A 27,279-nucleotide genomic window follows, 5' to 3' on the forward strand; every position below is an offset into this window, starting at 1 on the left:
AACAACAAATGTCGGAGATAAAATAAAACCCATACAGGAAGAATAAAGGAACTTACCACTCTTCAACATGGCTTCTCTTATACCTGTTCTCTGCTGCTGTTCTGCTCTTTCTCCAGCTGAGACGGTGAAGTCCCAGACCCGTAAGCCCAAGTGCAGTAAAGGATACCACTGCTCCAGGAACGCCTACATGCTGGTGTACAAGTGCCATAGAGAGGAGGACACTGACCCCATGGAGACCAACGTTGACGTGCCAGGTGAGGATCTAACTACTGGACTGCACCTGGTGATGACTGTAGTTCAATACATTATGTACAAGATAAGAACTGAGCTAGCTGGATAGCTCCAGTGTGTACATCCCTTTGACATACTTTATTAAGGTCATCAACCAAAGTTACCACCCCAGGGAAAAATAGGTAAGAAGAAATGTGTAGGCGGTTAAAGCTATTCCCCAGAAAGACTTGTATAGTTATATATTCCCTGCAACTAAAGTCAGCTAGAAATGCGTGGTATACTACCTGTTGCTGCAGAGGTGACGTGGTTAGAATGTTGTTTGTATGACCTTTGAACCCAGCAACGGTAGCTGTGATATCAGTGGGAGCCCTCTATCTGTGCCAGGCTTTCTACAGAGGCTGGTGGACCGAGACAACAGGAAGTTTGAGGAGTGGTGCCTGGAGATGGCCGACATGCGCAAGCAGAGCGTCGACAAGGGCAAGGCCAAGCACGAAGAGGTGAAGGAACTCTACGAGCTTTTACCTGCGGAAGACGGTCGGTAAAAAACATCCCCTTAGCCCAGCTATCACAATATTGCAATATGAAAGTAGTTCTTTGTTCATGATGTTGTATAATGCATTATAACTAGGGCTGTTAAACACTTAAAATAATTAATCGAGTTGATGGCATTAGTTATTGCAATTTTTTAATGTGCTCAAATTTGGCCCTAAAATATTTTTCCATTTAATTAGCAGTGCATTGAGTTACAGGTTTTGATTTGTAAGGGATGGAAACACAAAATGATCTACATCCAAATGTTTTAATAGCATTTTCCCCTTAAACACAAGTCATTGTAACGTACAGCTATTTATGCTCCATATGTTTAAGTAGGCCTACTCTCATCAATGTTCTTGAAGTTTAACACTTATGCACAACACAAAGCTATAAGTACTATTACTGCTGCAGGCTTTCTAAATGAGTGACTACAGGAAAAACCTGGCTCTATGGATACAAAGAGCTTTTACATTTGTCCAACAATCTTATGAAAACACTGTAACCATCTGTACTGTTCAGGGCCCTGTTTCCCAAAAGCATCTTAAGGCTAATAAGTTCATTGTTAGAACCTTCATAGGAGCCTTGTTAAATCTCCCAGCTGTTTCCCTAAACGCTCGTTATTAACGTTGCACTTGAAAACGCTCGTAATTTAACTCCTGCCTCAGATCACTCGAAAAACAGCTAAGTGCGTCGTTAGATGCTTTTTGCCCTCCCGCGTCACTTTATACACAGAAAATATACTACAAACATAGAATCCCGTGGTTTAACTGTCTCTCTGTGACTGCCGATAACTTCAGAACATAGTTGACTACAAATACAAAGTTGCCCATGTCTACAATTGATACAAACATGCAACGTATAAAAATATGCGTCAAATGAAAACTGAGATGACGGCATTAAAATATAAATAGTAGACTATAGGCCTATTTCATTCATATTAAAATAAATGTCATGTTCAATCTATAGAGTTATAGTTTGCTACTTGTAGGCAAGTCAACATCGACACATGCTCCAACAACGCACTTAGCGACTGTTCTCTGTGCATGGTGTTTTGGGGAACGCATATTAGATCTTCGGCAATTGTAGGAAAGATGCGTCATTAAAACACTCCTAAACCTAAGTTGCATCACTATCGGGGAAACTGGGCCCAGATAACTTTAAGTAGCCTATTCCTTCTCAGTTCTTCCTGTGCCATCCAATTGTGGTCAAGTTATCAGGTTGCTAGCTAGAGGCACACGGTCTTCAGCGATGTAAAGGAACAAGTATTGGCTGTAGTTGTGCGCTTTAAAAGGGTCAGTGTGGAAACACCTGCGCCTCAAAGGTCCGTCCGGTAAAGAAATGGAGTCGTGATTCATGGCGTCAGAAATAATTTGCAGAGATCATTTTGACAGCCCTAATTATACCACATCCCTGGTATGCTATGCAGGTGCATTAACACTAGCTATGCTTACTTTGTAAAGAAACAAAGTCACACAAGAATTTAGCTCTGAGGTATTTACAATAAATGTTGTACGAGTGCAATATACTGTGTGTTGCCCATTTTCTTAATCCAGAGTTATTTTGCCCAGCACTGAAGTTCAACTAAGATGTCCATCTTACAAGGTTGAGGTCCGGGTCGAGTGTTTCATGTTTGTGTGTTTGTTTCAGGCCAGCAGTATGAGTTTGTGCCTCTGGAGTGGTTGAAGAAATGGCTGGACGACTCGACGGTCACTAAAGAAATCGACAACGGCAACTTCCTCTGTTCTCATGGTAAACTTCATCCAGACAAGGTGGGGGAGGCCAAGAGGATCTCTGTTAAAGCGGCAGAGCTTCTCTTTGACAGATACGGCGGAGGACCCAGACTAGATGGTAAGAGACATTGCTGATATGCATGGATAGTCTCAGCTCCTCTCTGTGACCTCTGACATTGTGTGTGTGACCCTGTGTCCAGGGTCAACTCTCTGTGAGGAATGTGTGGGCCAGAGATGCAGGGTGCTGCGGCTAAAGAACCAGCTGGCAGAGGACTACAAAGAAGTCACCAACCTTGTCAAGGGCCCGCCCAAAAGGTAACCACTCACTCACAGATTAATGGCAACGTTTCGTGTTCGTAAAACAGTCCTCGCAGTGCAGAATGTTAGACAAAATAACAGTATATTTTATTGATCCAGACATGTTTGTAGTACTGCAGCTAGGATTGCAGTTTGCGCAATGTGTGTATGTTCTAATATCTCACCCCTATCTGACAGTGATGAGGGGTACTGGGTGGGCAAGACGTCTCTTCGGAGCTGGAGACAGCTGGCCTTGGAGCAGCTGGATGAGGACGAGGAGGAGACCAAACACATCGACGGCAAAACCAACGGAGAGGGACCAGAGATCACTGCTACTAAAGGTACACAAACCAGCAGAGGTCACAGAGTACAACTTGAAAAACGACTTGTCACAATGACATGTAGAGTAGGTAACTACAATATTGTTAGAATCATGTCAGAAATAACATATTCACCTCCTTTGTGCGGAGATCATGATTGGTTATTGCTGTCTGGTTCTTTATCAGTGTGGCCCAGTATTGTTTGACTATTGCTGTCTGATTCCAGAGTACGGCACAGAGAACCAGGATGAAGACGAGGAGGAGATGAAGACCTTCAACGAGGACATCCTCTGTCGGCATGGTGGCCTGAGTATCCTGGAGAGCGAGAGGCGGCTGGTGACGGAGGAGGTGTGGTCCAAACTGAGGGTGTATTTCCCCAGAGCCCCCCAGTTCACCCAGCTACAGGAGCCCTGTCAGCAGTGCCTGGTAAGAAGGGATGGACCGAGGTGGTGGGAGGGATAGAGATACTGTTGTCTCTCTCTCCCTACTCCTCTCTAGCCTTGTAAATGGAAAAACCAAATTGAGCTGATCACATTCCTTTTAGCTGTGTGATATCCCTGTGGGTTTTCCTGTAGAGGCTGGAGCGTGAGGGGAAGGAGAATGAGGCTCTGAACAGGATGATGGCGTCAGAACAGAAGAGCTCCCTCCTCAACCTGTTCCAGGAGAAGAACAGACCCACACTCACCAAGTGGCCGCAGGTAATAACTGTTAGTGCACAGGTAATAACAATATCGACTGTAATTTTTGGTGAGTGGATATTTACAAGCGAATATGAACGAGACATTGTGCAAATTAACAAAGTTTTAACGCATGCTTGCCTGAAGGAAGAACAGTCCTGGCTCTGGAGCAGCATGTGTACACGCTGTGTCTGTGGAGTCGCTAGGGTAACTGGTCTGCCTGCTCTGCTCAGAGAATGCCTGGGGGGAGCAGATGGGCCGAGAATGGAGAGGAGAAAAAACGCAAGGAAATCAAGATGGTTTGGCAGCGGTACAGATTTCTGAAACACAGCAGAAAGCTAACGCTGTGATTTCCGTCTCATTCATTCAGCCACTTACAGTGGCAAGAAAAAGTATGTGAACCCTTTGGCAATACCTGGATTTCTGCATAAACTGGTCATACAATTTGATCTGATCTTCATCTAGGTCACAACAATAGACAAACACAGTCTGCTTAAACTAACACACAAACAATTATACATGTTCATGTCTTTATTATACACACTGTGGGAAAGTATGTGATCCCTTGGATTTAATAACTGGTTGACCCTGCTTTGGCAGCAATAAACTCAACCAGACCTCCACAACGGTCAAGAGGAATTTTAGACCATTCCTCTTTACGAAACTGTTTCAGTTCAGCGATATTCTTGTGATGTCTGGTGTGAACTGCTCTCTTGAGGTCATGCCACAGCATCTCAATCGGGTTGAGGTCAGGACTCTGACTGGGCCACTCCAGAAGGCATATTTTCTTTTGTTGAAGCCATTTTGTTGATGATTTACTTCTCTGATTTGGGTCGTTGTCCTTTGCATCACCCAACTTCTGTTGAGCTTCAATTGGCGGACAGTTTAATCTGTCCACATAATATTTTGCCAGTAGCACTGTGGAACATCCAGGTGCACTTTTGCAAACTTCAGACGTGCAGCCATGTTTTTTTGGACAGCAGCGGCTTCTTCCGTGGTGTCCTCCCATGAACACCATTATTTTTTAGTGTTTTACGTATCATAGATTTGTCAACAGGGATGTTATCATGTTCCAGAGATTTCTGTAAGTCTTTAGCTGACATTCTAGGATTCTTAACCTCATTGAGCATTTTGCGCTGTGCTCTTGGTCATCTTTGCAGGACGGCCACTCCTAAGGAGAGTAGCAACAGTGCTGAACTTTCTCCATTTATAGACAATGCCTTAACGCGGACTGATGAACATCAAGGCTTTTAGAGATACTTTTGTAACCCTTTCCAGCTTTATGCAAGGCAACAATTCTTAATGGTTCACATCAGGCAATGCTTCTTGTGTATAGCAAACTCACATTTTGTGAGTTTTATTTATAGGGCAAAGCAGCTCTAACCAACATCGCAATGATTGGACTCCAGGTTAGCTGACTCCTAACTCCAATTAGCTTTTGGAGAAGTCATTAGGGGTTCACATACTTTTTCCAACCTACTGTGAGTGTTTAAATTATGTATTCAATATAAAGACCTGCCAACATGCACGCATTTTGCGTACCAACTACGCAATTCTCTGTCCATGTACGCAGGTACGAGATCCGAGTTAAAAGTACGCAGAAATGAATAGGGCCTGATATATCATTTTTTTTAAACATTTTAATAAAAAATAAATCCACTGAGTAAATCTAACATCTCGATTCTCGAGCAGTAACACACAGACATGTACGGAGTTTGTGTCAACGGACATGGAAATTAATTTTTCGACGTAGCTACCGGGTGTCTGCCTCCTGTTTGTTGTGATGCTGAGTTTGCTGGCTGTCAGCTGTACGTAAACACACGGACAAATTTCTTTTCGACTCCGTGTGTTGTGGAAAGGTAAACACTAATTGTTTTAAGCTAACGTTAGAGAACATAAGATGGACATTCAGTGGGCTCTAAAGTGCCAGCAGTTCACTCACATTTGCTAGTGAAATAAATTAAATGCAAATACGAACAATAACTGGTCGCATTTGTGTGAGTGTGATATACATTTAATTCTGCGTCCCATTAGTTGTATTTTCCAAGTAACATTACGAGGATCACGCAACCTGATATACTGTAACTGTAAACAAAAAGCATTACAAAAGTAGAATCAAAAATAAATATAAACATATTGGCATTAAATGGAGTCGGGAGTTTAGAAGACTGTGCGATGCAGAATGAATGAGTGTCCGGTATTGGCAATAGAGGCAATGCTTCTAAAATGCCTTTGCAGTAGATTTGAGATGTTATCAATTTCGAAAATCGGAAATGATGTATTCGCTGCAAAGAAATACAATGGGCACCTTAGGCTGAAACACCGGACTCTAGCGAACTGCGTTCAGATTCCCTTTGCGGTAGCCTACTTAAGCTTTGTGTAGCCATCTGTATCGATGCGATCATTTGTTTTTATGTTTTCAAAGTGGTTTTGCTTTTTGTGTTAATTAGGAACCGTGTCTTTAAAGCGACCAGACTCACAAACAGCGCGCGTACAAGCGTGCAGGGATAGAGAACCCAATTCTGCGGGTGCTACAAGCGCGAGTTGAATCTCCAATTTGCTGCTCGCATCTGGTACTCTAAAAAGTTAGGACAGGTTTGGCAATAATTTGTGTGTTATTAGTTTAAGCACACTGTTTGTCTATTGTTGTGGCTTAGATGAATATCAGTTAAAATTTGATGACCAATTTATGCAGCAATCCAGGAAATTACAAAGGGTTCACATACTTTTTCTTGCCACTGTAGAAAACTAGCAAGTTTCACACGGAGAAAAATTATGAAACCCATAAGAAATACACTGCTGTGTTTTATAAAAGCAGATTTGAAATGCTTCTTATTGTAATTTCTGCTCGACACAGACAAATGTTGTTTCAGTTGCACTTCTCCACTGGATGAGAATTCACAAACCAACAGCACTCTGATGTGTAGCTACCTTTCTCCGGTTGTACTAATGTATTTTCTGTTGAAGGTAAACTGTAGTTGCACTCCCCTGATAACTCTGTTGAAGCATGAACACACTGACTTTCAATATAAAACACGACCCCTGTCAATACACAGCTGGACTCACCTGCTCCCACTTTCTCCTGTTGTGCTATTTACAAAGAAATATGTGACTGGCTCATTTGTTCTGGGGAACTGTTTTATAATGTAAAATAATTTGAGCTGTGAAATGAATGCAATCTGCTTTAACTCCTAACGTATTGCACAAGTTGACTACAGGTATTTACTTAAAAAGTAGCTACAATTGGGGCCTCCCGAGTAGTGCAGGGTCTAAGGTACTGCATTGCAGTGCCACTAGAGATTCTGGGTTCGAGTCCATAATCTTGGGAGACCCATGGGGCGTGGAACAATTGGCCCAGCGTCGTCCGGGTTAGGGGAAGGTTTGGCCGGCAGGGATGTCCTTGTCCTATCGCGCACTAGCGACTCCTTTTGCGGGCCGGGCGCAGTGCGTGCTGACACGGTTGCCAGGTGTACAGTGTTTCCTCCAACACATTGGTGCAGCTGGCTTCCGGGCTAAAGTGGGCATTTTGTCAAGAAGCAGTGCGGTTGGCTTGCGTTTCGGAGGACGCACAGCTCTTGACCTTTGACCTTGAGCTGCAGTGATGAGACAAGGCTGTAACTACCAATTGGACACCACGAAATTGGGGAGAAAAAGGGTTAAAAAAAAAAAGTAGCTACAATTATTAAAATGTATGGAAAAACTTAAAAAATCATTACGTTATTGACCATCCTGTGGCTTTTTCCAAATACCCTGGTATACTGCCCAAGCCTACTAGACAAGTAATAAGTTAGTACACGTGCAATAACACAGGTTATTACATGAGTAATTACAGTAAGTACACTGGTAATAACACAGGTAATAATGGTTATTGCACAGGTAATAAGAGGTATTAACAGTTTGTACACTTGATATCTTATTGGCTGAACTGAATATATTTGTTGATGACATGTTGACATACTGATGAATCCAATCTTTGTTTTAGGAGACGGACATTCTCTACATAGTTCCTCTGTTTTTTGTGGACGAGTGGAGAAAGTTCATCAGGTAAATCCAGTCCTAATCCTATAGTTTATTTTTTGAGTGCTTCACCATTCAAATCGCCAAATGAATGACTTCTCTCATCCCCTCCCTCTCTCTCTTTAGGAGGCCCACTAAGACCACCCCAGTGTCTAGCGTGGGGAACAGTTTGCTCCTTTGTCCCCATGGAGGCTTCATGTTCACCCATGACTCCATGTTGATGGGAGACGCCCAACAGTGAGTGACTTCACTGACCTCTGTCTGACCCCTCGACCCATGTTGTTTTCATGTTTTATACTGCGCTGCTCTGGTCTTCATCATCCATCCCTCCTGGTCTCATGTTGTGTTTTATACAGCGCTGCTCTGGTCTTCATCATCCATCCCTCCTGGTCTCATGTTGTGTTTTATACTGCTCTGGTCTTCATCATCCATCCCTCCTGGTCTCATGTTGTGTTTCATACTGCACTGCTCTGGTCTTCATCATCCATCCCTCCTGGTCTCATGTTGTGTTTTATACTGCTCTGGTCTTCATCATCCATCCCTCCTGGTCTACTGTTGTGTTTCATACTGCGCTGCTCTGGTCTTCATCATCCATCCCTCCTGGTCTACTGTTGTGTTTTATACTGCTCTGGTCTTCATCATCCATCCCTCCTGGTCTCATGTTGTGTTTTATACTGCTCTGGTCCTCATCATCCATCCTCCTGGTCTCATTTTGTGTTTTATACTGCTCTGGTCTTCATCATCCATCCCTCCTGGTCTCATGTTGTGTTTTATACTGCTCTGGTCTTCATCATCCATCCCTCCTGGTCTCATGTTGTGTTTTATACTGCTCTGGTCTTCATCATCCATCCCTCCTGGTCTCATGTTGTGTTTTATACTGCTCTGGTCTTCGTCATCCATCCCTCCTGGTCTCATGTTGTGTTTTATACTGCTCTGGTCTTCATCATCCATCCCTCCTGGTCTCATGTTGTGTTTTATACAGCACTGCTCTGGTCTTCATCATCCATCCCTCCAGGTCTCATGTTGTGTTTTATACTGCTCTGGTCTTCATCGTCCATCCCTCCTGGTCTCATGTTGTGTTTTATACAGCACTGCTCTGGTCTTCATTATCCATCCCTCCTGGTCTCATGTTGTGTTTTAAACAGTACTGCTCTGGTCTTCATCATCCATCCATCCCTCCTGGTCTCATGTTGTGTTTTATACAGCGCTGCTCTGGTCTTCATCATCCATCCCTCCTGGTCTCATGTTGTGTTTTATACTGCGCTGCTCTGGTCTTCATCATCCATCCCTCCTGGTCTCATGTTGTGTTTTATACTGCGCTGCTCTGGTCTTCATCATCCGTCCCTCCTGGTCTCATGTTGTGTTTTATACTGCTCTGGTCTTCATCATCCATCCCTTCCTGTCTCATGTTGTGTTTTATACTGCTCTGGTCTTCATCATCCATCCCTCCTGGTCTCATGTTGTGTTTTATACTGCGCTGCTCTGGTCTTCATCATCCATCCCTCCTGGTCTCATGTTGTGTTTTATACTGCGCTGCTCTGGTCTTCATCATCCATCCCTCCTGGTCTCATGTTGTGTTTTATACTGCGCTGCTCTGGTCTTCATCATCCATCTCTCCTGGTCTACTGTTGTGTTTTATACTGCTCTGGTCTTCATCATCCATCTCTCCTGGTCTCATGTTGTGTTTCATACTGCTCTGCTCTGGTCCTCATCATCCATCCCTCCTGGTCTCATGTTGTGTTTTATACTGCTCTGGTCTTCATCATCCATCTCTCCTGGTCTCATGTTGTGTTTCATACTGCTCTGCTCTGGTCTTCATCATCCATCCCTCCTGGTCTCATGTTGTGTTTTATACTGCGCTGCTCTGGTCTTCATCATCCATCCCTCCTGGTCTCATGTTGTGTTTTATACTGCTCTGGTCTTCATCATCCGTCCCTCCTGGTCTCATGTTGTGTTTTATACTGCTCTGGTCTTCATCATCCATCCTCCTGGTCTCATGTTGTGTTTTATACTGCGCTGCTCTGGTCTTCATCATCCATCCCTCCTGGTCTCATGTTGTGTTTTATACTGCGCTGCTCTGGTCTTCATCATCCATCCCTCCTGGTCTCAAGTTGTGTTTTATACTGCTCTGGTCTTCATCATCCATCCCTCCTGGTCTCATGTTGTGTTTCATACTGCTCTGCTCTGGTCTTCATCATCCATCCCTCCTGGTCTCATGTTGTGTTTTATACTGCTCTGGTCTTCATCATCCATCTCTCCTGGTCTCATGTTGTGTTTCATACTGCTCTGCTCTGGTCTTCATCATCCATCCCTCCTGGTCTTCATCATCCATCCCTCCTGGTCTCATGTTGTGTTTTATACTGCTCTGGTCTTCATCATCCATCCCTCCTGGTCTCATGTTGTGTTTAATACTGCGCTGCTCTGGTCTTCATCATCCATCCCTCCTGGTCTCATGTTGTGTTTTATACTGCTCTGGTCTTCATCATCCATCCTCCTGGTCTCATATTGTGTTTTATACTGCTCTGGTCTTCATCATCCATCCCTCCTGGTCTCATGTTGTGTTTTATACTGCTCTGGTCTTCATCATCCATCCCTTCCTGTCTCATGTTGTGTTTTATACAGTACTGCTCTGTTCTTCATCATCCATCCCTCCTGGTCTCATGTTGTGTTTTATACTGCGCTGCTCTGGTCTTCATCATCCATCCCTCCTGGTCTCATGTTGTGTTTTATACTGCTCTGGTCTTCATCATCCATCCCTCCTGGTCCCGTGTTGTGTTTTATACTGCGCTGCTCTGGTCTTCATCATCCATCCCTCCTGGTCTCATGTTGTGTTTTATACTGCGTTGCTCTGGTCTTCATCATCCGTCCCTCCTGGTCTCATGTTGTGTTTTATACTGCGCTGCTCTGGTCTTCATCATCCATCCCTCCTGGTCTCATGTTGTGTTTTATACTGCTCTGGTCTTCATCATCCATCCCTCCTGGTCTCATGTTGTGTTTTATACTGCTCTGGTCTTCATCATCCATCCCTTCCTGTCTCATGTTGTGTTTTATACAGTACTGCTCTGGTCTTCATCATCCATCCCTCCTGGTCTCATGTTGTGTTTTATACTGCGCTGCTCTGGTCTTCATCATCCATCCCTCCTGGTCTCATGTTGTGTTTTATACTGCGCTGCTCTGGTCTTCATCATCCATCCCTCCTGGTCTCATGTGTTTTATACTGCTCTGGTCTTCATCATGCATCCCTCCTGGTCTCATGTTGTGTTTTATACTGCTCTGGTCTTCATCATCCATCCCTCCTGGTCTCATGTTGTGTTTTATACTGCTCTGGTCTTCATCATCCATCTCTCCTGGTCTCATGTTGTGTTTCATACTGCTCTGCTCTGGTCTTCATCATCCATCCCTCCTGGTCTCATGTTGTGTTTTATACTGCGCTGCTCTGGTCTTCATCATCCATCCCTCCTGGTCTCATGTTGTGTTTTATACTGCTCTGGTCTTCATCATCCGTCCCTCCTGGTCTCATGTTGTGTTTTATACTGCTCTGGTCTTCATCATCCATCCTCCTGGTCTCATGTTGTGTTTTATACTGCGCTGCTCTGGTCTTCATCATCCATCCCTCCTGGTCTCATGTTGTGTTTTATACTGCTCTGGTCTTCATCATCCATCCCTCCTGGTCTCATGTTGTGTTTCATACTGCTCTGCTCTGGTCTTCATCATCCATCCCTCCTGGTCTCATGTTGTGTTTTATACTGCTCTGGTCTTCATCATCCATCTCTCCTGGTCTCATGTTGTGTTTCATACTGCTCTGCTCTGGTCTTCATCATCCATCCCTCCTGGTCTTCATCATCCATCCCTCCTGGTCTCATGTTGTGTTTTATACTGCTCTGGTCTTCATCATCCATCCCTCCTGGTCTCATGTTGTGTTTAATACTGCGCTGCTCTGGTCTTCATCCATCCCTCCTGGTCTCATGTTGTGTTTTATACTGCGCTGCTCTGGTCTTCATCATCCGTCCCTCCTGGTCTCATGTTGTGTTTTATACTGCTCTGGTCTTCATCATCCATCCTCCTGGTCTCATATTGTGTTTTATACTGCTCTGGTCTTCATCATCCATCCCTCCTGGTCTCATGTTGTGTTTTATACTGCTCTGGTCTTCATCATCCATCCCTTCCTGTCTCATGTTGTGTTTTATACAGTACTGCTCTGGTCTTCATCATCCATCCCTCCTGGTCTCATGTTGTGTTTTATACTGCGCTGCTCTGGTCTTCATCATCCATCCCTCCTGGTCTCATGTTGTGTTTTATACTGCTCTGGTCTTCATCATCCATCCCTCCTGGTCTCATGTTGTGTTTTATACTGCGCTGCTCTGGTCTTCATCATCCATCCCTCCTGGTCTCATGTTGTGTTTTATACTGCGCTGCTCTGGTCTTCATCATCCGTCCCTCCTGGTCTCATGTTGTGTTTTATACTGCGCTGCTCTGGTCTTCATCATCCATCCCTCCTGGTCTCATGTTGTGTTTTATACTGCTTTGGTCTTCATCATCCATCCCTCCTGGTCTCATGTTGTGTTTTATACTGCGCTGCTCTGGTCTTCATCATCCATCCCTCCTGGTCTCATGTTGTGTTTTATACTGCGCTGCTCTGGTCTTCATCATCCGTCCCTCCTGGTCTCATGTTGTGTTTTATACTGCTCTGGTCTTCATCATCCATCCCTCCTGGTCTCATGTTGTGTTTTATACTGCTCTGGTCTTCATCATCCATCCCTTCCTGTCTCATGTTGTGTTTTATACAGTACTGCTCTGGTCTTCATCATCCATCCCTCCTGGTCTCATGTTGTGTTTTATACTGCGCTGCTCTGGTCTTCATCATCCATCCCTCCTGGTCTCATGTTGTGTTTTATACTGCGCTGCTCTGGTCTTCATCATCCATCCCTCCTGGTCTCATGTGTTTTATACTGCTCTGGTCTTCATCATGCATCCCTCCTGGTCTCATGTTGTGTTTTATACTGCTCTGGTCTTCATCATCCATCCCTCCTGGTCTCATGTTGTGTTTTATACTGCTCTGGTCTTCATCATCCATCCCTCCTGGTCTCATGTTGTGTGCTGTTCCCTCTGCACAGTATAGCTCTTCTCTGGCCCGGTGAATGGGAGGTGATCAGCAGACACTTCCTGGTTGATCAGCCAATCTCCATCTGCCAGATCAGTCAGGCCACACCCAACGGCTCCAGTGTGGAGTACACCACCCAGCCTGGTGAGATTCAAGTCCTTATGATTTCCCTCAACTGTGTGACTTAATGCTGTTATTCTGTTATGATTCTTTGAGAACTGTGCAGAGGAACTGTTTGACTGTGTTTGTGTTCTGTGTCCAGAGCTTTGTAGGGACTGCAGAGAAGGCTTCATCTTCCAGCAACAGAGGGACATGAGAGAGTACGCACAAGCCACAGTCTACGTCCGCAAGGTCATAGACGACAAGAGGGTGAGTGTCTTTCTCTCCCCTTCCCCTCTTTCTCTCTTTAGGAAATATGTCTGTCACAGAGTGTAATATGCAAATAGTATGAATCTCCAGAGAAGAATACAACTGCCTTCCTATTTAGCTAATGGAGGCAGCTCCTGAGGTGAATGTGAGTGGGTCGGAGGCAGAGGATGAGAGGGAGGAGCCTGTTACTAAGGTGGATGGAGAGCGAGACCCTGACTTTAGCCAGGTAGGACACAAACCCCTCACTTCAGTTTAACTTTTTATTGCTTATAAGTCTCTAAGAATTGAATGTTTGAGTAATGGTTTTGTGAACTAAGCCATTTACCAATAATGTAGAAGTTAGAAGTGCTGAGAGGATGATTGACATAGATATTGCCCGATGTTTCCCTTGCTTCCTGGTCACATGATGTCTGTCCAGATAGAGGACGGGGCGAAGCGTCAGAGGCTGAGTGACAGCACCATCGGTGCTGCCGCAAGTCCGGCCCCCATGGCCAGTGGCGGCAAATCAGGTATCAGGAGGAGCACAAGGCACAGGAAGCTCCGGGGAGAGAAAGCACTCATCGTCTCAGCCAATCAGACGCTCAAGGAGCTCAAAATACAAGTGAGGGGTTCACCAGTGTTGCCATCGATGGAGGCTTGAATAACCATAATGCATCATCCTTGCTTTTGCTCAACACTGAATCTAAGGATTCCTGATCCCTAACTCTGGTGTGTGTTAATGGTTCTCCCTCAGATCATGCATGCCTTCTCTGTGGCCCCGTTTGATCAGAATCTGTCGATCGACGGCCGGTGTCTAACGGATGACTCTGCCACCCTCGGCAGCCTAGGAGTCATCCCAGAGAGCGTCATCTGTCTGAAGGTATGTACCGCATTTATATTAGATTTGATTTTAAACTTGAATTTATAGTAAAATCAAATTGAATGGGATAAAGACTAGTATCTAATATGAAAGTGAACATGTCATCATGTCATTACCGGAGACGAGCAGTGAATGGTTTGAAGTTGCTTATTCCTGAATATGCATTTTGTCTTTCAGGCTGATGAACCCATAGCAGATTATGCAGCATTGGATGACGTTTATCAGGGTATGTTTCTTTTCCTCTCGTTTTTCTTTTTTTTTCTCTTTCTTTTGTATACCCTGAATCTTTTGTATACCCTGAATCTTTTGTATACCCTGAATCTTTTGTATACCCTGAATCTTTTGTATACCCTGAATCTTTTGTATACCCTGAATCTTTTGTATACCCTGAATCTTTTGTATACCCTGAATCTTTTGTATACCCTGAATCTTTTGTATACCCTGAATCTTTTGTATACCCTGAATCTTCTGTACACTATGAACTGAAAGATTCCATTTGCTAACAACGGTTTCTGTGTTCTTTTTTCAGTCTGTATGCCTGAAGAAGGATTTAAAGGTATGTTCTGATTGCAATCATGTTTGCATTGATTAGTTTTTTAACCCTGATCTGCAGTATGTGCATCTGTTATCTTTGACATACAACAACTCAATAAAACATACTGTATGGATCCATTCAGGCACTGGGCTTCTCGGTCACTGAAGAAGACATGACAGTCTCTGCCCTCGAGGCGGACTGAAGCTGGACAACAAGAATCAAATGCTTGTAGTGTCCATAAATTGGAAAAAAGTGCTTTAATTTTGATTTCTCTTATGTCGTTTTCTAAAGTTTTCGTTTTTGTATTTTAAGCTGTGACTGTTGCAAATCCTTTGGTTATTTCTCTGTTAAAATTTATCTGCTGGCTTTTTAATATTTAAAGACGTTTATGCATTCTCTGGGACTTTGTGGTCACACTCTCTTCGCCTGGGCTGTGAGTAGAAACGGGTCATGAGAATCGAGTGGCATCTTCCAATGTGGAACCCAAACTTCTCTTCTGTCTGCTTCCGTAGACTTCTGAGAGGATCGACCCAATTGAATTTTACAAGATACATTTTTTTTGTTCAAAGGAAAATTGTGGTCTCACTGCAAATGTTCTTCAAACATTTAAAGAATGCATGAGCAACTCTTAAATATTGAACATTGTAACTGTTTGGTAGTTTAACATTTAAGTACCTCAACAACAAAGTTAACGAAATACTCCCTTGCATTTAGAATAATAAAATATATGTATATTTCTTAAATGAATAAAAAACATTGCACATTTAGATTAGGTTTGTGCTGCAGTCAGAAACCGATGCAGGCCTTGATGTGAACTGTTATTTCATATGGGCAATAAAGTTGTTTTTTCTCCAACAGATTTTCTCATACACACATTGTTTTGGATCTATTTGTGCATTGTGTGAAGTAAAAAAACAACCATGGGGAGGTTTCCCCAATACAGATTAAGCCTAATCCTGTGTCTGGGAAACCGTCACTCTGACCCGTTCTTTCATACCTCAATGCTTTGACCGCTACGTTATTGATAAAGTATCGACTCTCGTTCTCTAACACACATAGTAAACCAAGTCTGGATGTGTAGTGCATCTACAAGAGAGCATGGTTGGTGTTTTTAGATTCAACGTTTATTGGTCATGTACACAGATTTGCAGATGTTATCGCAGGGGCAGCGAAATGCTTGTGTTTCTAGCTCTGACAGGAGTCATATTTAGCAATAAAATAACCAAAAAGTATCAGAACAAGCCGTCAGAATCTGGAAAGTATGTGTGTGTGTATGAATAGAAAAGGTATGTACAGCAGTAGTTATAGGATGACCCATGACTAGAATACAGTGCCTTCAGGAAATATTCACACTCCAGGACTTTTTCCACATTTTGCTGTTACAGACAGAATTTAAAATGGAATAAATTGAGATTTGTCACTAACCTACACAATACTACATAATGTCAAAGTTTTTATTTTTATGTTTATAAATAATCTCCGATTTGGTCCCGCTGTACATGTAGGGGCGGCAGGGTAGCCTAGTGGTTAGAGCGTTGGACCGGAAGGTTGTAAGTTCAAACCCCCGAACTGACAAGGTACAAATCTGTCGTTCTGCCACTGAACAGGCAGTTAACCCACTGTTCCTAGGCTGTCATTGTAAATATGAATTTGTTCATAACTGACTTGCCTAGTTAAATAAAGGTAGAATAAAAATAAATAAAAAATTAAAATGTATGCTACGGTCACAAGACGCAGGCCTCCTTATTGTCCCTATAATTTATCCGCAAACGGCAGGGATTTTTCCTATAGAGCTCAATTTTTATGGAATGGTCTGCATATCTCTGTGAGAGACGCAGACTCGGTCTCAACCTTTAAGTCCTTGCTGAAGACTCATCTTCAGTAGGTCCTATGATTGAGTGTAGTTTGGCCAAGGGGTGCGAAGGTGAACAGCAAGGTACTGGAGCGACTAACTGCCCTTGCGCCCCCTTGGGCTCATGCGGTGGAGGAGAACTTTGTGGGCTATACTCAGCCTTGTCTCAGGGTAGTAAGTTGGTGGTCTGTTGATATCCCTCTAGGGGTGTGGGGGCTGTGCTTTGGAAAAGTGGGTGGGGTTATATACTGCCTAGTTGGCCCTGTCTGGGGGTATCGCCGGACGGGGCCACAGTGTCCCCTGACTCACCCATGTCTCAGTCTCCAGTATCTATGCTGCAGTTGTCTATGTGCTAGGGAGCTAGGGTCAGTCTGTTATATCTGGTGTAATTCTCATGTATTATCTGGTGTCCTCTGTGAATTTAAATATGCTCCCTCTAATTATCCTTCCCCTCCCGGAGGACCTGAGCCCCTGGCTCATGATTCAAGACTACCTGGCCTGATGACTCCAGGCTGTCCCCAGTCCACCTGGTCCTTCTGCTGCTCCAGTTTAAACTGTTCTGCCTGCGGCTAGGAAACCTTGACCTGTTCACTGGACGTGCTACCTTGGCCCGGACCTGCTGTCTCTACCTCTGAATGCTCGGCTATGAAAAGCCAACTGACATTTACTCCTGAGGTACTAACCTGTTGCACCCTCTACAACCACTGATTTATTATTTGACCCTGCTGGTCATCTATGAACATTTGAACATCTTGAAGAACAATCTGACCTTAATGGTGATATAATCTCCGCCTGGCACAGCCAGAAGAGGACTGGCCACTCCTCAGAGCCTGGTTCCTCTCTAGGTTTCTTCCTAGGTTCCTGACTATCTAGAGTTTTTTTCCTAGCCACTGCTTCTCCATTGCTTGCCTTTTGGGGATTTAGGCTGGTTTTCTGTATAGCACTTTTTGACATCCCTTTGAGCCAGTCAGTACAAAGATACAGGTGTCCTTCCTATTTTTCTACATACTATGCCATGGGGCCGAGGTAATTTTTTGCAGTTTCTCAACCAGCTTCACCTGGAATGTTTTTCCACCAGTGTTGAAGGAGTTCCCACATATGCTGAGCACTTGTTGGCTGCTTTTCATCCCGGAGTCGCCACTTCACTGTTGATGTTGAGACTGGTGTTGTGCGGGTACTGTTTAATGAAGCTGCCAGTTTCTCAAACTAGACACACTAATGTACTTGTCCTCTTGCTCAGTTGTGCACCTGGGCCTGCAACTCTTTATATTCTGGTTAGAGCCCGTATGCACTGTTCTATGAAGGGAGTAGTACACAACATTGAACAAGATCTTCAATTTCTTGGCAATTACTCGCATGGAATAGCCTTCTATTCTCAGACCAAGAATAGACTGACGAGTTTCAGAAGAAAGGTCCTTGTTTCTGGCCATTTTGAGCCTGTAATCGAACCCACAAATGCTGATGCTCCAGATACAGGGGGCGGCAGGCAGCCTAGTGGTTAGAGTGTTGGACTAGTAACTGAAAGGTTGCAAGATTGAATCCTGACAAGGTAAAAATCTGCCTGAACAATGCAGTTAACCCAGTGTTCCTAGACCATCATTGAAAAAGTATTTGTTCTTAACTGACTTGCCTAGTTAAAAAATAAAGGTTAAAAAAATAAATAATCTACTTGTCTAAAGGAGGACAGTTTTATTGCTTCTTTAATCAGAAAAACAGTTTTCAGCTATGCTAACATAATTGCAAAAGGGTTTTCTAATGATCAATTAGCCTTTTAAAATGATAAACTTGGATTAGCTAACACTAGGACCCTGTCCTTCAAAGATAATGAATTAAAATCCAAATAATTTCACAGATCTTCATTGTAAAGGGTTTAAACACTGTCCCATGCTTGTTCGGTGAACCATAAACAATTAATGAACATGCACCTGTGGAACAGTCATTAAGACACTAACAGCTTACAGACGGTAGGCAAAAGAAAGATGCCCAGGGTCCCTGCTCATCTGCGTGAATGTGCTTCAGGCATGCTGCAAGGAAGCATGAGGACTGCAGGTGTGGCCAGGGCAATAAATTGCAATGTCGGTACTGTGAGATGCCTAAGACAGCGCTACAGACATCCTCCTCCCTCATGTGGTACCCTTCCTGGAGGCTCATCCTGACATGACCCTCCAGCATGACAATGCTACCAGCTATACTGCTCATTCTGTGCGTGATTTCCTGCAAGACAGGAATGTCAGTGTTCTGCCATGGCCAGCGAAGAGCCCGGATCTCAATCCCATTGAGCACGTCTAGGACCTGTTGGATCGGAGGGTGAGGGCTTGGGCCATTCCCCCCAGAAATGTCTGGGAACTTGCAGGTGCTTTGGTGGAAGAGTGGGGTAACATCTCACAGAAAGAACTGGCAAATCTGGTGCAGTCCATGAGGAGGAGATGCACTGCAGTACTTAATGCAGCTGGTGGCCACACCAGATACTGACTGTTACTTTTGATTCTGACCCCCCCTTTGTTCAGTGACACATTATTCAATTTCTGTTAGTCACATGTCTGTGGAACTTGTTCAGTTTATGTCTCAGTTGTTGAATCTTGTTATGTTTTACAAATACCCTGATGAAGACAGCTTGGCTGTCAACGTTGGTAATTACATTTTTGCATCTGAGCTACTAGAGTGTGCAGCTCTCTTTAATTTTCAAACATACAAATATTTACACATTTTAAGTTTGCTGAAAATTAATGCAGTTGAAAGTGAAAGGACATTATTTTTTTGCTGAATGTGTGTGTGTGTGTGTGTGTGTGTGTGTGTGTGATATATATATATACACACATATATCTCTAACATTTAAAAAAAAAAATTAACTAGGCAAGTCAGTTAAGAACTAATTCTTATTTACAATGACGGCCTACATCGGCCAAACCCGGACGACGCTGGGCAAATTGTGCTCTGCCCTATGGGACTCCCAATCACGGCCGTTTGTGAAACGGCCTGCATCCGAACCAGGGTGTCTGTAGTGATGCCTCTAGCACCGAGATACAGTGCCTTAGACTGCTGTGCATCTCGGGAGATGTGTGTGTGCGCGCACATATTTTTGTGTACTTTTTACCCCTTTTTTTCTCCCCAATTGGTAGTTACAGTCTTGTCCCATTGCTGCAACTCCCTTACGGACTCGGGAGAGGCAAAGTTCGAGAACTACACAACCTCCAATACACGACTCCGTCAGTCTCTCAGTCCTAGCTTTGATGCACCTTGTACTGTCTTCTAGATTGGGGTTCCCAAACTTTTTCACTCGGGGGGGCCCCCCATCCAGCATTGGGGAACACTGAAAATTTGAGTTATCGTTAGGTTGTAGCATTTGGTTTACTTTAGATTTTAAAACCAGAAATGTTGGTGATAACTAGCTAGCTAGACCACTGTGTTTATATACACACACACACTAGATAAGAGCATTTGCTAAATGACAAAAATGTGTTGTAACGAAGCTTGCAAGTAATTCCCATATTTCCTCCTTTCCCACATCTGTGCAGCTAGACTGATTTGTAATGGAGCTGCCCAATTACAGCAGGCTGCTAATGCAGCAGCTCCGCGCCCTGAGGAAGGAGGGTAAGTTCTACGACTGCTCTATCATTGTGGGGGACACCCCCCATCGCGCCCACAAACTGGTGCTGGCCGCATCCAGTCTGCTATTCAGGTTGAGTAATTAACCATTATTTTCAATAAAGCAGCTTTGTCACCTGTAGTGTCCAATGAAATAGCAATGGCCTTATTTATGAACATTTCATAGCCTACGGAACACACATTGTAATACATATCCTACAGTACACCCACAACAAACCACTCCTCTGTCTCAGGTCTCTGCTGGAGGGCACAGGCAGCATCTGCATCGACACAGACTTAGTGTCTTCCCAAGAGTTTTCCTGTGTGCTGGACATGGTGTACACCGGAAAAATGTCCCCAGGGAAACACAACTTCACCCGCATCATCGCCGCCGCAGACAGCCTGCAGATGTTCGACGTGGGCAACAGAACATCGACACCAAACTGATGAGGCAGTCGACTACACAACCAGTCTCACCTCCACCCACCGCCACCCAATCACAGCTCAAACAGTTTCAGAGCCAGGGGGCCAAGCACACAGCTTCCCCAGAGACAGCTGCCCCTAGCATTGGAGAGTGTGGTGTGAAGATTCCCTTCACCTGGACTCCAGAGGAGACAAAGGTGGGTGAGGGAGGTTTGGAAGGTGGAGTGACCACAGAAGCCAGAGTGACCACAGCAGCCAAACATAGCGAGTCAATGAATGTGAATGACAGGAAAGAGAAGGCTGGCCCACCATCTAAAAGAGCTCACCTACAACTTCCAGAGAGCACAAGTGGGTTTCAATTCAAATGGAATAAAACGTTATCACAATGTTCTGTATCCTGTTTTTTTATGCTCAGGTGACTAAGATTGTATTTCCTGGTTGCAGCTGACATGGACCCCCTGTCTCAGGGAGGTGCCAATATGGTTGGAGATGGAGGATGTGCAGCAGTGGCTGAGAGCACTGCAGACCTGGGATGATATCTCCTCTGAGGAGAAACAGGTGAAACTTTGCATGACTGGAAGACAGTGGTCTCTAATCTTACAGAGCACACAATTCAACACAACACTCCAGTCGTTAAAGTGTGTGTGTGTCGACCACTGTGTGTGTGAACCACTCTTCCTCCACAGCGTTTACAGCATTATTATCTCAGGGGATACTGTCGTGCTGTGAGGGAGATCCCAGGGGTCCTGCTGTGTTCCATAGGCTCCAGAACAGGTGAGGGAGAAAATGAGTTTCTCAGCCCAGACACTACTCACCCTGCTAGGCTTGCTCAAGGAGTTTAACCCCCATTTGGCAACACTGCTGCTTTGCAAGGAGAGAACAGCAGAAAGGGAGCTAAAGGTACAGAGTAGGAGAAATAAGGGCAGTGGCATGGTTACCAGTCTGTTTCAGTTTTAGCCAACATGTTCTGCAAGACAACAACTGAGGTTGACTTAAGTTTGTTTTATGTGATCCATCTCTTTGTTGTGTTTGGATTTGTCTAGACCCTTCTCAGCCAACAAATTAATGATCAATCAATTAATAAATTATTTACTGCATTGATCCACAGGCTCTGAGGCTGAAGAACCAGGGGAGCAGCCCTATACACCCACTACTGTAGACGCAGACATAGCCGAGGAGGAGAAGAGGAGGAAGATAAGAATGAAGGAGAAGAAAGGGAGAGGAAGACTAGATCCAAGGCTAAGCAATCCTTTAACAATAAGTGTGGTATGATGGCCCACACCAAGCACTGTACCATGTCCCAGGAGACCATGCTGCAGTGCCCTGAGTGCCCAGAGGAGCTGCCCACATTGCAACAACGGGTGGTTGTTGTCCTTGATGATCTTTTTGGCCTTCCTGTGACATCGGGTGGTGTAGGTGTCCTGGAGGGCAGGTAGTTTGCCCCCGGTGATGCGTTGTGCAGCCCTCACTACCCTCTGGAGAGCCTTACGGTTTTGGGCGGAGCAGTTGCCGTACCAGGCGGTGATATAGCCCGACAAGATGCTCTCGATTTGAGCATCTGTAAAAGTTTGAGTGTTTTTGGTGACAAGCTAAATTTCTTCAGCTTCCTGAGGTTGAAGAGGCGCTGTTGCGGGAGGTTTGGAAGGTGGAGTGACCACAGAAGCCAGAGTGACCACAGCAGCCAAACATAGCGAGTCAATGAATGTGAATGACAGGAAAGAGAAGGCTGGCCCACCATCTAAAAGAGCTCACCTACAACTTCCAGAGAGCACAAGTGGGTTTCAATTCAAATGGAATAAAACGTTATCACAATGTTCTGTATCCTGTTTTTTTATGCTCAGGTGACTAAGATTGTATTTCCTGGTTGCAGCTGACATGGACCCCCTGTCTCAGGGAGGTGCCAATATGGTTGGAGATGGAGGATGTGCAGCAGTGGCTGAGAGCACTGCAGACCTGGGATGATATCTCCTCTGAGGAGAAACAGGTGAAACTTTGCATGACTGGAAGACAGTGGTCTCTAATCTTACAGAGCACACAATTCAACACAACACTCCAGTCGTTAAAGTGTGTGTGTGTCGACCACTGTGTGTGTGAACCACTCTTCCTCCACAGCGTTTACAGCATTATTATCTCAGGGGATACTGTCGTGCTGTGAGGGAGATCCCAGGGGTCCTGCTGTGTTCCATAGGCTCCAGAACAGGTGAGGGAGAAAATGAGTTTCTCAGCCCAGACACTACTCACCCTGCTAGGCTTGCTCAAGGAGTTTAACCCCCATTTGGCAACACTGCTGCTTTGCAAGGAGAGAACAGCAGAAAGGGAGCTAAAGGTACAGAGTAGGAGAAATAAGGGCAGTGGCATGGTTACCAGTCTGTTTCAGTTTTAGCCAACATGTTCTGCAAGACAACAACTGAGGTTGACTTAAGTTTGTTTTATGTGATCCATCTCTTTGTTGTGTTTGGATTTGTCTAGACCCTTCTCAGCCAACAAATTAATGATCAATCAATTCATAAATTATTTACTGCATTGATCCACAGGCTCTGAGGCTGAAGAACCAGGGGAGCAGCCCTATACACCCACTACTGTAGACGCAGACATAGCCGAGGAGGAGAAGAGGAGGAAGATAAGAATGAAGGAGAAGAAAGGGAGAGGAAGACTAGATCCAAGGCTAAGCAATCCTTTAACAATAAGTGTGGTATGATGGCCCACACCAAGCACTGTACCATGTCCCAGGAGACCATGCTGCAGTGCCCTGAGTGCCCAGAGGAGCTGCCCACATTGCAACAACGGGTGGTTGTTGTCCTTGATGATCTTTTTGGCCTTCCTGTGACATCGGGTGGTGTAGGTGTCCTGGAGGGCAGGTAGTTTGCCCCCGGTGATGCGTTGTGCAGCCCTCACTACCCTCTGGAGAGCCTTACGGTTTTGGGCGGAGCAGTTGCCGTACCAGGCGGTGATATAGCCCGACAAGATGCTCTCGATTTGAGCATCTGTAAAAGTTTGAGTGTTTTTGGTGACAAGCTAAATTTCTTCAGCTTCCTGAGGTTGAAGAGGCGCTGTTGCGCCTTCTTCACCACGCTGTCTGTGTGGGTGGACCATTTTGTTTGTCCATGATGTGTACGCCGAGGAACTTAAAACTTTCCACCTTCTCCACTACTGTCCCGTAGATGGGAATACGGGGGTGCTCCTTCTGCTGTTTCCTGAAGACCACGATCATCTCCTTTGTTTTGTTGACGTTGAGTGTGAGGTTATTTTCCTGACCCCACACTCCGAGGGCCCTCACCTCCTCCCTGTAGGCCGTCTCGTCGTTGTTGGTAATCAAGGCTACCACTTTAGTGTCGTCTGCAAACTTGATGATTGAGTTGGAGGCGTGCATGGCCACGCAGTCATGGGTGAACAGGGAGTACGGGAGAGGGCTGAGAACGTACCCTTGTGGGGCCCCAGTTTTGAGGATCAGCGGGGTGGAGATGTTTCCTACCCTCACCTCCTGGGGGCGGCAGACCCACTGACAGCTCTAGTCTCTGATGCAGTGCAGCGTATGTTGTAAGTTCTTCCCTAGTGGCAGGAGCCTGGCCAAGCACCAGAGGAACCCAGGTGAGGACACCCACAGCTGGGGAGAGACCCAGGAAAGGCTTTCAGACCTAACCTACCCTGTCCATGCTATTACATTACAACCATCCCCCCTTTTATTTGCTTGGGTACCCAACTGACATAATATCTTCTTATTGTTGTTGTTGGTTTAGTGTTGTCCATCCCTGTTAAGGAATATGCCATTTGGGGTGTAGTATGTATTCCTTCCAATCCCGTGTGTCTCCTAAAGGCATGTTTGATTCTGACGTGCTGCTAGTGGGGAATCCAGACCTGCCATCAGGTAAGAGCTGTGATGTCTTACTGCTATACTCCTAACATACAGTTCTATCTGTCTGTGGCCGTGTCTGCTCTCTGTGCATGTGTATTGAGCTCTTCTCCCCTGTATCCTCCCAGACTCATCAGTGGTGAAGTGCCTGTACTGTCCCAGCCTGTTCCCCCAGCGAGGCTGAGATGCAGGAGCACGCCAGCACCGAGCATTTCAGCCAGGAGGGGGCAGTGTTCAGCTGCTCTCTCTGCCAGCTATAGCTCCAGGAGCACTAGCTCTCCTGCCACATAGAGGCGCCAGAGGAGCAGGAGCAGGCCTCCAGCTCCCAGATGGTAAAATGCATCCTAAATCAATCCTTAAAACTCTAACCCCTAAGCACTTCCGAAAGGGTTGAATAGGGGTAATGGCCCCATCTATCCCTCTGATAGACTAAGTGTAATTTTTCACTGTGTAGAGCCCCACAGTGGAGGTGTCAAAATATCCATAAAATCTAGTTGTCAAACAGGAAAATGGTTCCATTCATTTTTCCCATCGACTATTTTAGAAAGGCTTCAAATAAGGCCTGTTTCGTGTAGGTTACCCTGGCATGACGTTTTGATAATCATGTAAATCTCTCTCGGACAAGGTGACCTTTTTCAATATATTCGGCTTCATTTACTCTGATTCAAATGCAATTGGCATCAAAATAGACATCAATACAAAATTATAAGTCCCTGCAAGGTCCTGCATCTCTAGCTGACACCTTTGCTAACAGTTATTGTGTCAATTTAACATTTTCACAAGACAGTTCACAGAATTGTCCATTTAAAGAAATTTAGACAATTTATTCGTTACTACATTAAACTAACGTTAGATAGTTAATCCAGAGATTCTTAGCTTTGTCTCAATTCGCCAGTCTCGCCCAGATCATCATGGCATTTGTAGTTCTTTATGATCGCCACATTAGCAGCTACTCATCGTTTCATTTTTGGGGGTAAATACATGACTATAATGATAAAAGACACCTTGTCCTAGAGAGATTTACACTGTTATCAAAACTGTTATCACGCCAGGGTAAGCCGATCAAAATATTTCCGTTTGACCACTAGGTTTTATGGGTATTATGACTCATACTATGGTACTCTATTGCTTATAATATCCAAAGCACTTAGTCAAGCATGTATACATTATTTTTAAACATATGTGTGATCTACACTATTGAATAGGGGTTGGGACGACAGGGGGTGGCTTTGGCTCTAGGCGCTCCTATATGTTTTCTCCTATCTCATACAGTATATCTATGTTAGTAACTATGGGGAGATAGTGAAATATGAATGACATGTCATTCCTCCTATTAGGTGATTGAGACAGAGGAGGACACTGCTGGTGGGGCAGAACAAGTGATCTCTATGGACCAATCCCATCAGGTGTTTGTTGCCCTGGGAGACGGAGAGGATGGTCTCTCAAGCACGGAGGTGATGGTGGTTAACCTGGAGGACCTACTGAACGGAACCGTCACCTTTATATGTGGAGGTGACCTCTGACCCCTAGTCTCTACTTCCTGGAGAAGGTGGAACTGTCCTAGCAATAGTGGCAGCTTGGAATGAATGAAACAAACTTGACACTGGCAATGCCACTGGTTTTGTATCCTGTAATAGCTGTAAATATTGAGATGGTGTGTACGCTTATACACTAAGTGACAAAGCGTAACCTTTGAACCCTCAGGATTGGTGTCTTTTTATTAATAATCACTCTGTTATTGCCCTGTATGAATATTTCTGTATTTATTTCCTTTTGAACTGGCGTGTGAAGCCTTGCTGTATGAGTGTTGTACACGTTGGTGGATAAATCTGTGAAATCCAGCACCGTATGAGTTTTGTTTTAAAACACTACTTTCCAGAACCTTTAAACAATATTTACCAACAATATAATTATTCCTCAAACAAATAATGGGATTCAAGGTTTTTATTGAGACACAACACATCAGCAGGTTCACAGCAACCTTAGTTGTCTATTGCCGCGAGCTTACATTAATGGTTCACTAGACGGAATCATAGTCAGTCTGGTGTATATACACGCATGACTGAGGAGGTATGTGCCTCCTTAAACAAACCCAGATTACTGACCATTAATATATACTCGGCTTATTCAATGAACACACTTGAGGTCGATATTGCCGTCAAACACAGATCTATATATGATTAGATTTCCCCTACCTGATATTAATGCTAACAGGGGGATGAGAAAATATCTACTGCTGGATCAGTGGTTAGTGGTCACTTCTTCCTATGCTAATAAGCACACCGTTTGGGTTTGAAGGTCATAGCCCTGAGTAGAATAGCCTACCTACATTTTAGAGGTGCTCAGTTCAAACATTGAAGAAATCGTACTGTGAACTTGTTGCATTTGGAAAATAAATATATTCTGCAAGTATACATACATTGGTTTGATTTGCCTGGTCCCCTCAACTCCAACCATATAATCACACTGAAAGACCACCTTAGAAACTACATTCAGCCACCACGCAACAAACCTTGTGTTAGTTAAAATGAGGTCATAAGCAGAATTTAAAACAGGGAGTTGCATTGGTTTTGCAGGCAAGTCGAGAAGAGATTTGGGTTTCACAACATGGGTACCAAATGCCATTTTATTGGCCATACACCAAGTAACTTGCAAACTTTGACCTACATCAGGGGTATTCAACTCTTACCCTACGAGGTCTGGAGCCTGATGGTTTCTGTTCTACCTGATAATTAATTGCACCCACCTCATTTCTCATGTCTAAATCCGTCCCTAATTAGAGGGGAACCATTTTAAAATACTCAGTGGAACTGGCTTCGAGGTCCAGAGTTGAGTTTGCGGGACTTACATTATATAGAATAGCAGGGAATATACACACAGGGGTCTCGGTGGGCGCTGA

At 44.5% G+C, this 27,279-nt stretch overlaps 2 protein-coding genes and 2 long non-coding RNA genes across 11 annotated transcripts in view; 3 read left to right on the forward strand and 1 right to left on the reverse strand.

The window, feature by feature from the left end:
- LOC110528396 (low-density lipoprotein receptor class A domain-containing protein 2) overlaps positions 1-179 on the reverse strand; it is a 16,742-nt gene extending 16,563 nt beyond the window's left edge. Inside the window, exon 1 of the mRNA XM_021610438.2 lies at positions 57-179. Coding sequence (XP_021466113.2) covers positions 57-69 — 13 coding nt within the window. The 5' untranslated portion in view covers positions 70-179. The remainder of the gene's footprint in view (positions 1-56) is intronic.
- Positions 1-15,541, forward strand: part of LOC110528395 (ubiquitin carboxyl-terminal hydrolase 48) — a 22,358-nt gene extending 6,817 nt beyond the window's left edge. For 5 of the 8 annotated variants that reach the window (XM_036983985.1, XM_036983986.1, XM_021610429.2 and 2 more), the window contains exons 11-27: positions 117-254; positions 616-765; positions 2,413-2,613; positions 2,696-2,810; positions 2,991-3,133; positions 3,339-3,538; positions 3,688-3,831; positions 7,772-7,833; positions 7,933-8,043; positions 12,921-13,051; positions 13,170-13,276; positions 13,395-13,502; positions 13,695-13,877; positions 14,010-14,135; positions 14,313-14,361; positions 14,665-14,691; positions 14,813-15,541. In XM_036983985.1, the coding sequence (XP_036839880.1) occupies positions 117-254; positions 616-765; positions 2,413-2,613; positions 2,696-2,810; positions 2,991-3,133; positions 3,339-3,538; positions 3,688-3,831; positions 7,772-7,833; positions 7,933-8,043; positions 12,921-13,051; positions 13,170-13,276; positions 13,395-13,502; positions 13,695-13,877; positions 14,010-14,135; positions 14,313-14,361; positions 14,665-14,691; positions 14,813-14,835 (2,018 nt within the window). In that variant the 3' untranslated portion in view covers positions 14,836-15,541. The remainder of the gene's footprint in view (positions 1-116; positions 255-615; positions 766-2,412; positions 2,614-2,695; positions 2,811-2,990; positions 3,134-3,338; positions 3,539-3,687; positions 3,832-7,771; positions 7,834-7,932; positions 8,044-12,920; positions 13,052-13,169; positions 13,277-13,394; positions 13,503-13,694; positions 13,878-14,009; positions 14,136-14,312; positions 14,362-14,664; positions 14,692-14,812) is intronic. The other 3 variants (XM_036983988.1, XM_021610432.2, XM_021610433.2) reach the window with 1 other exon arrangement.
- Positions 15,542-20,366: 4,825 nt separating this feature from the next.
- On the forward strand, positions 20,367-21,951 carry LOC118965388. The gene is made up of 3 exons (XR_005052717.1): positions 20,367-20,878; positions 20,975-21,304; positions 21,639-21,951. It is a non-coding gene; the product is annotated as an uncharacterized LOC118965388 (long non-coding RNA).
- A 214-nt stretch (positions 21,952-22,165) lies between these two features.
- On the forward strand, positions 22,166-23,377 carry LOC118965389. The gene is made up of 3 exons (XR_005052718.1): positions 22,166-22,304; positions 22,401-22,730; positions 23,065-23,377. It is a non-coding gene; the product is annotated as an uncharacterized LOC118965389 (long non-coding RNA).
- Positions 23,378-27,279: the final 3,902 nt, after the last annotated feature.

Source organism: Oncorhynchus mykiss, chromosome 7 (assembly GCF_013265735.2).
Source record: "Oncorhynchus mykiss isolate Arlee chromosome 7, USDA_OmykA_1.1, whole genome shotgun sequence".
Classification (NCBI taxonomy): Eukaryota; Metazoa; Chordata; class Actinopteri; order Salmoniformes; family Salmonidae; genus Oncorhynchus; species Oncorhynchus mykiss.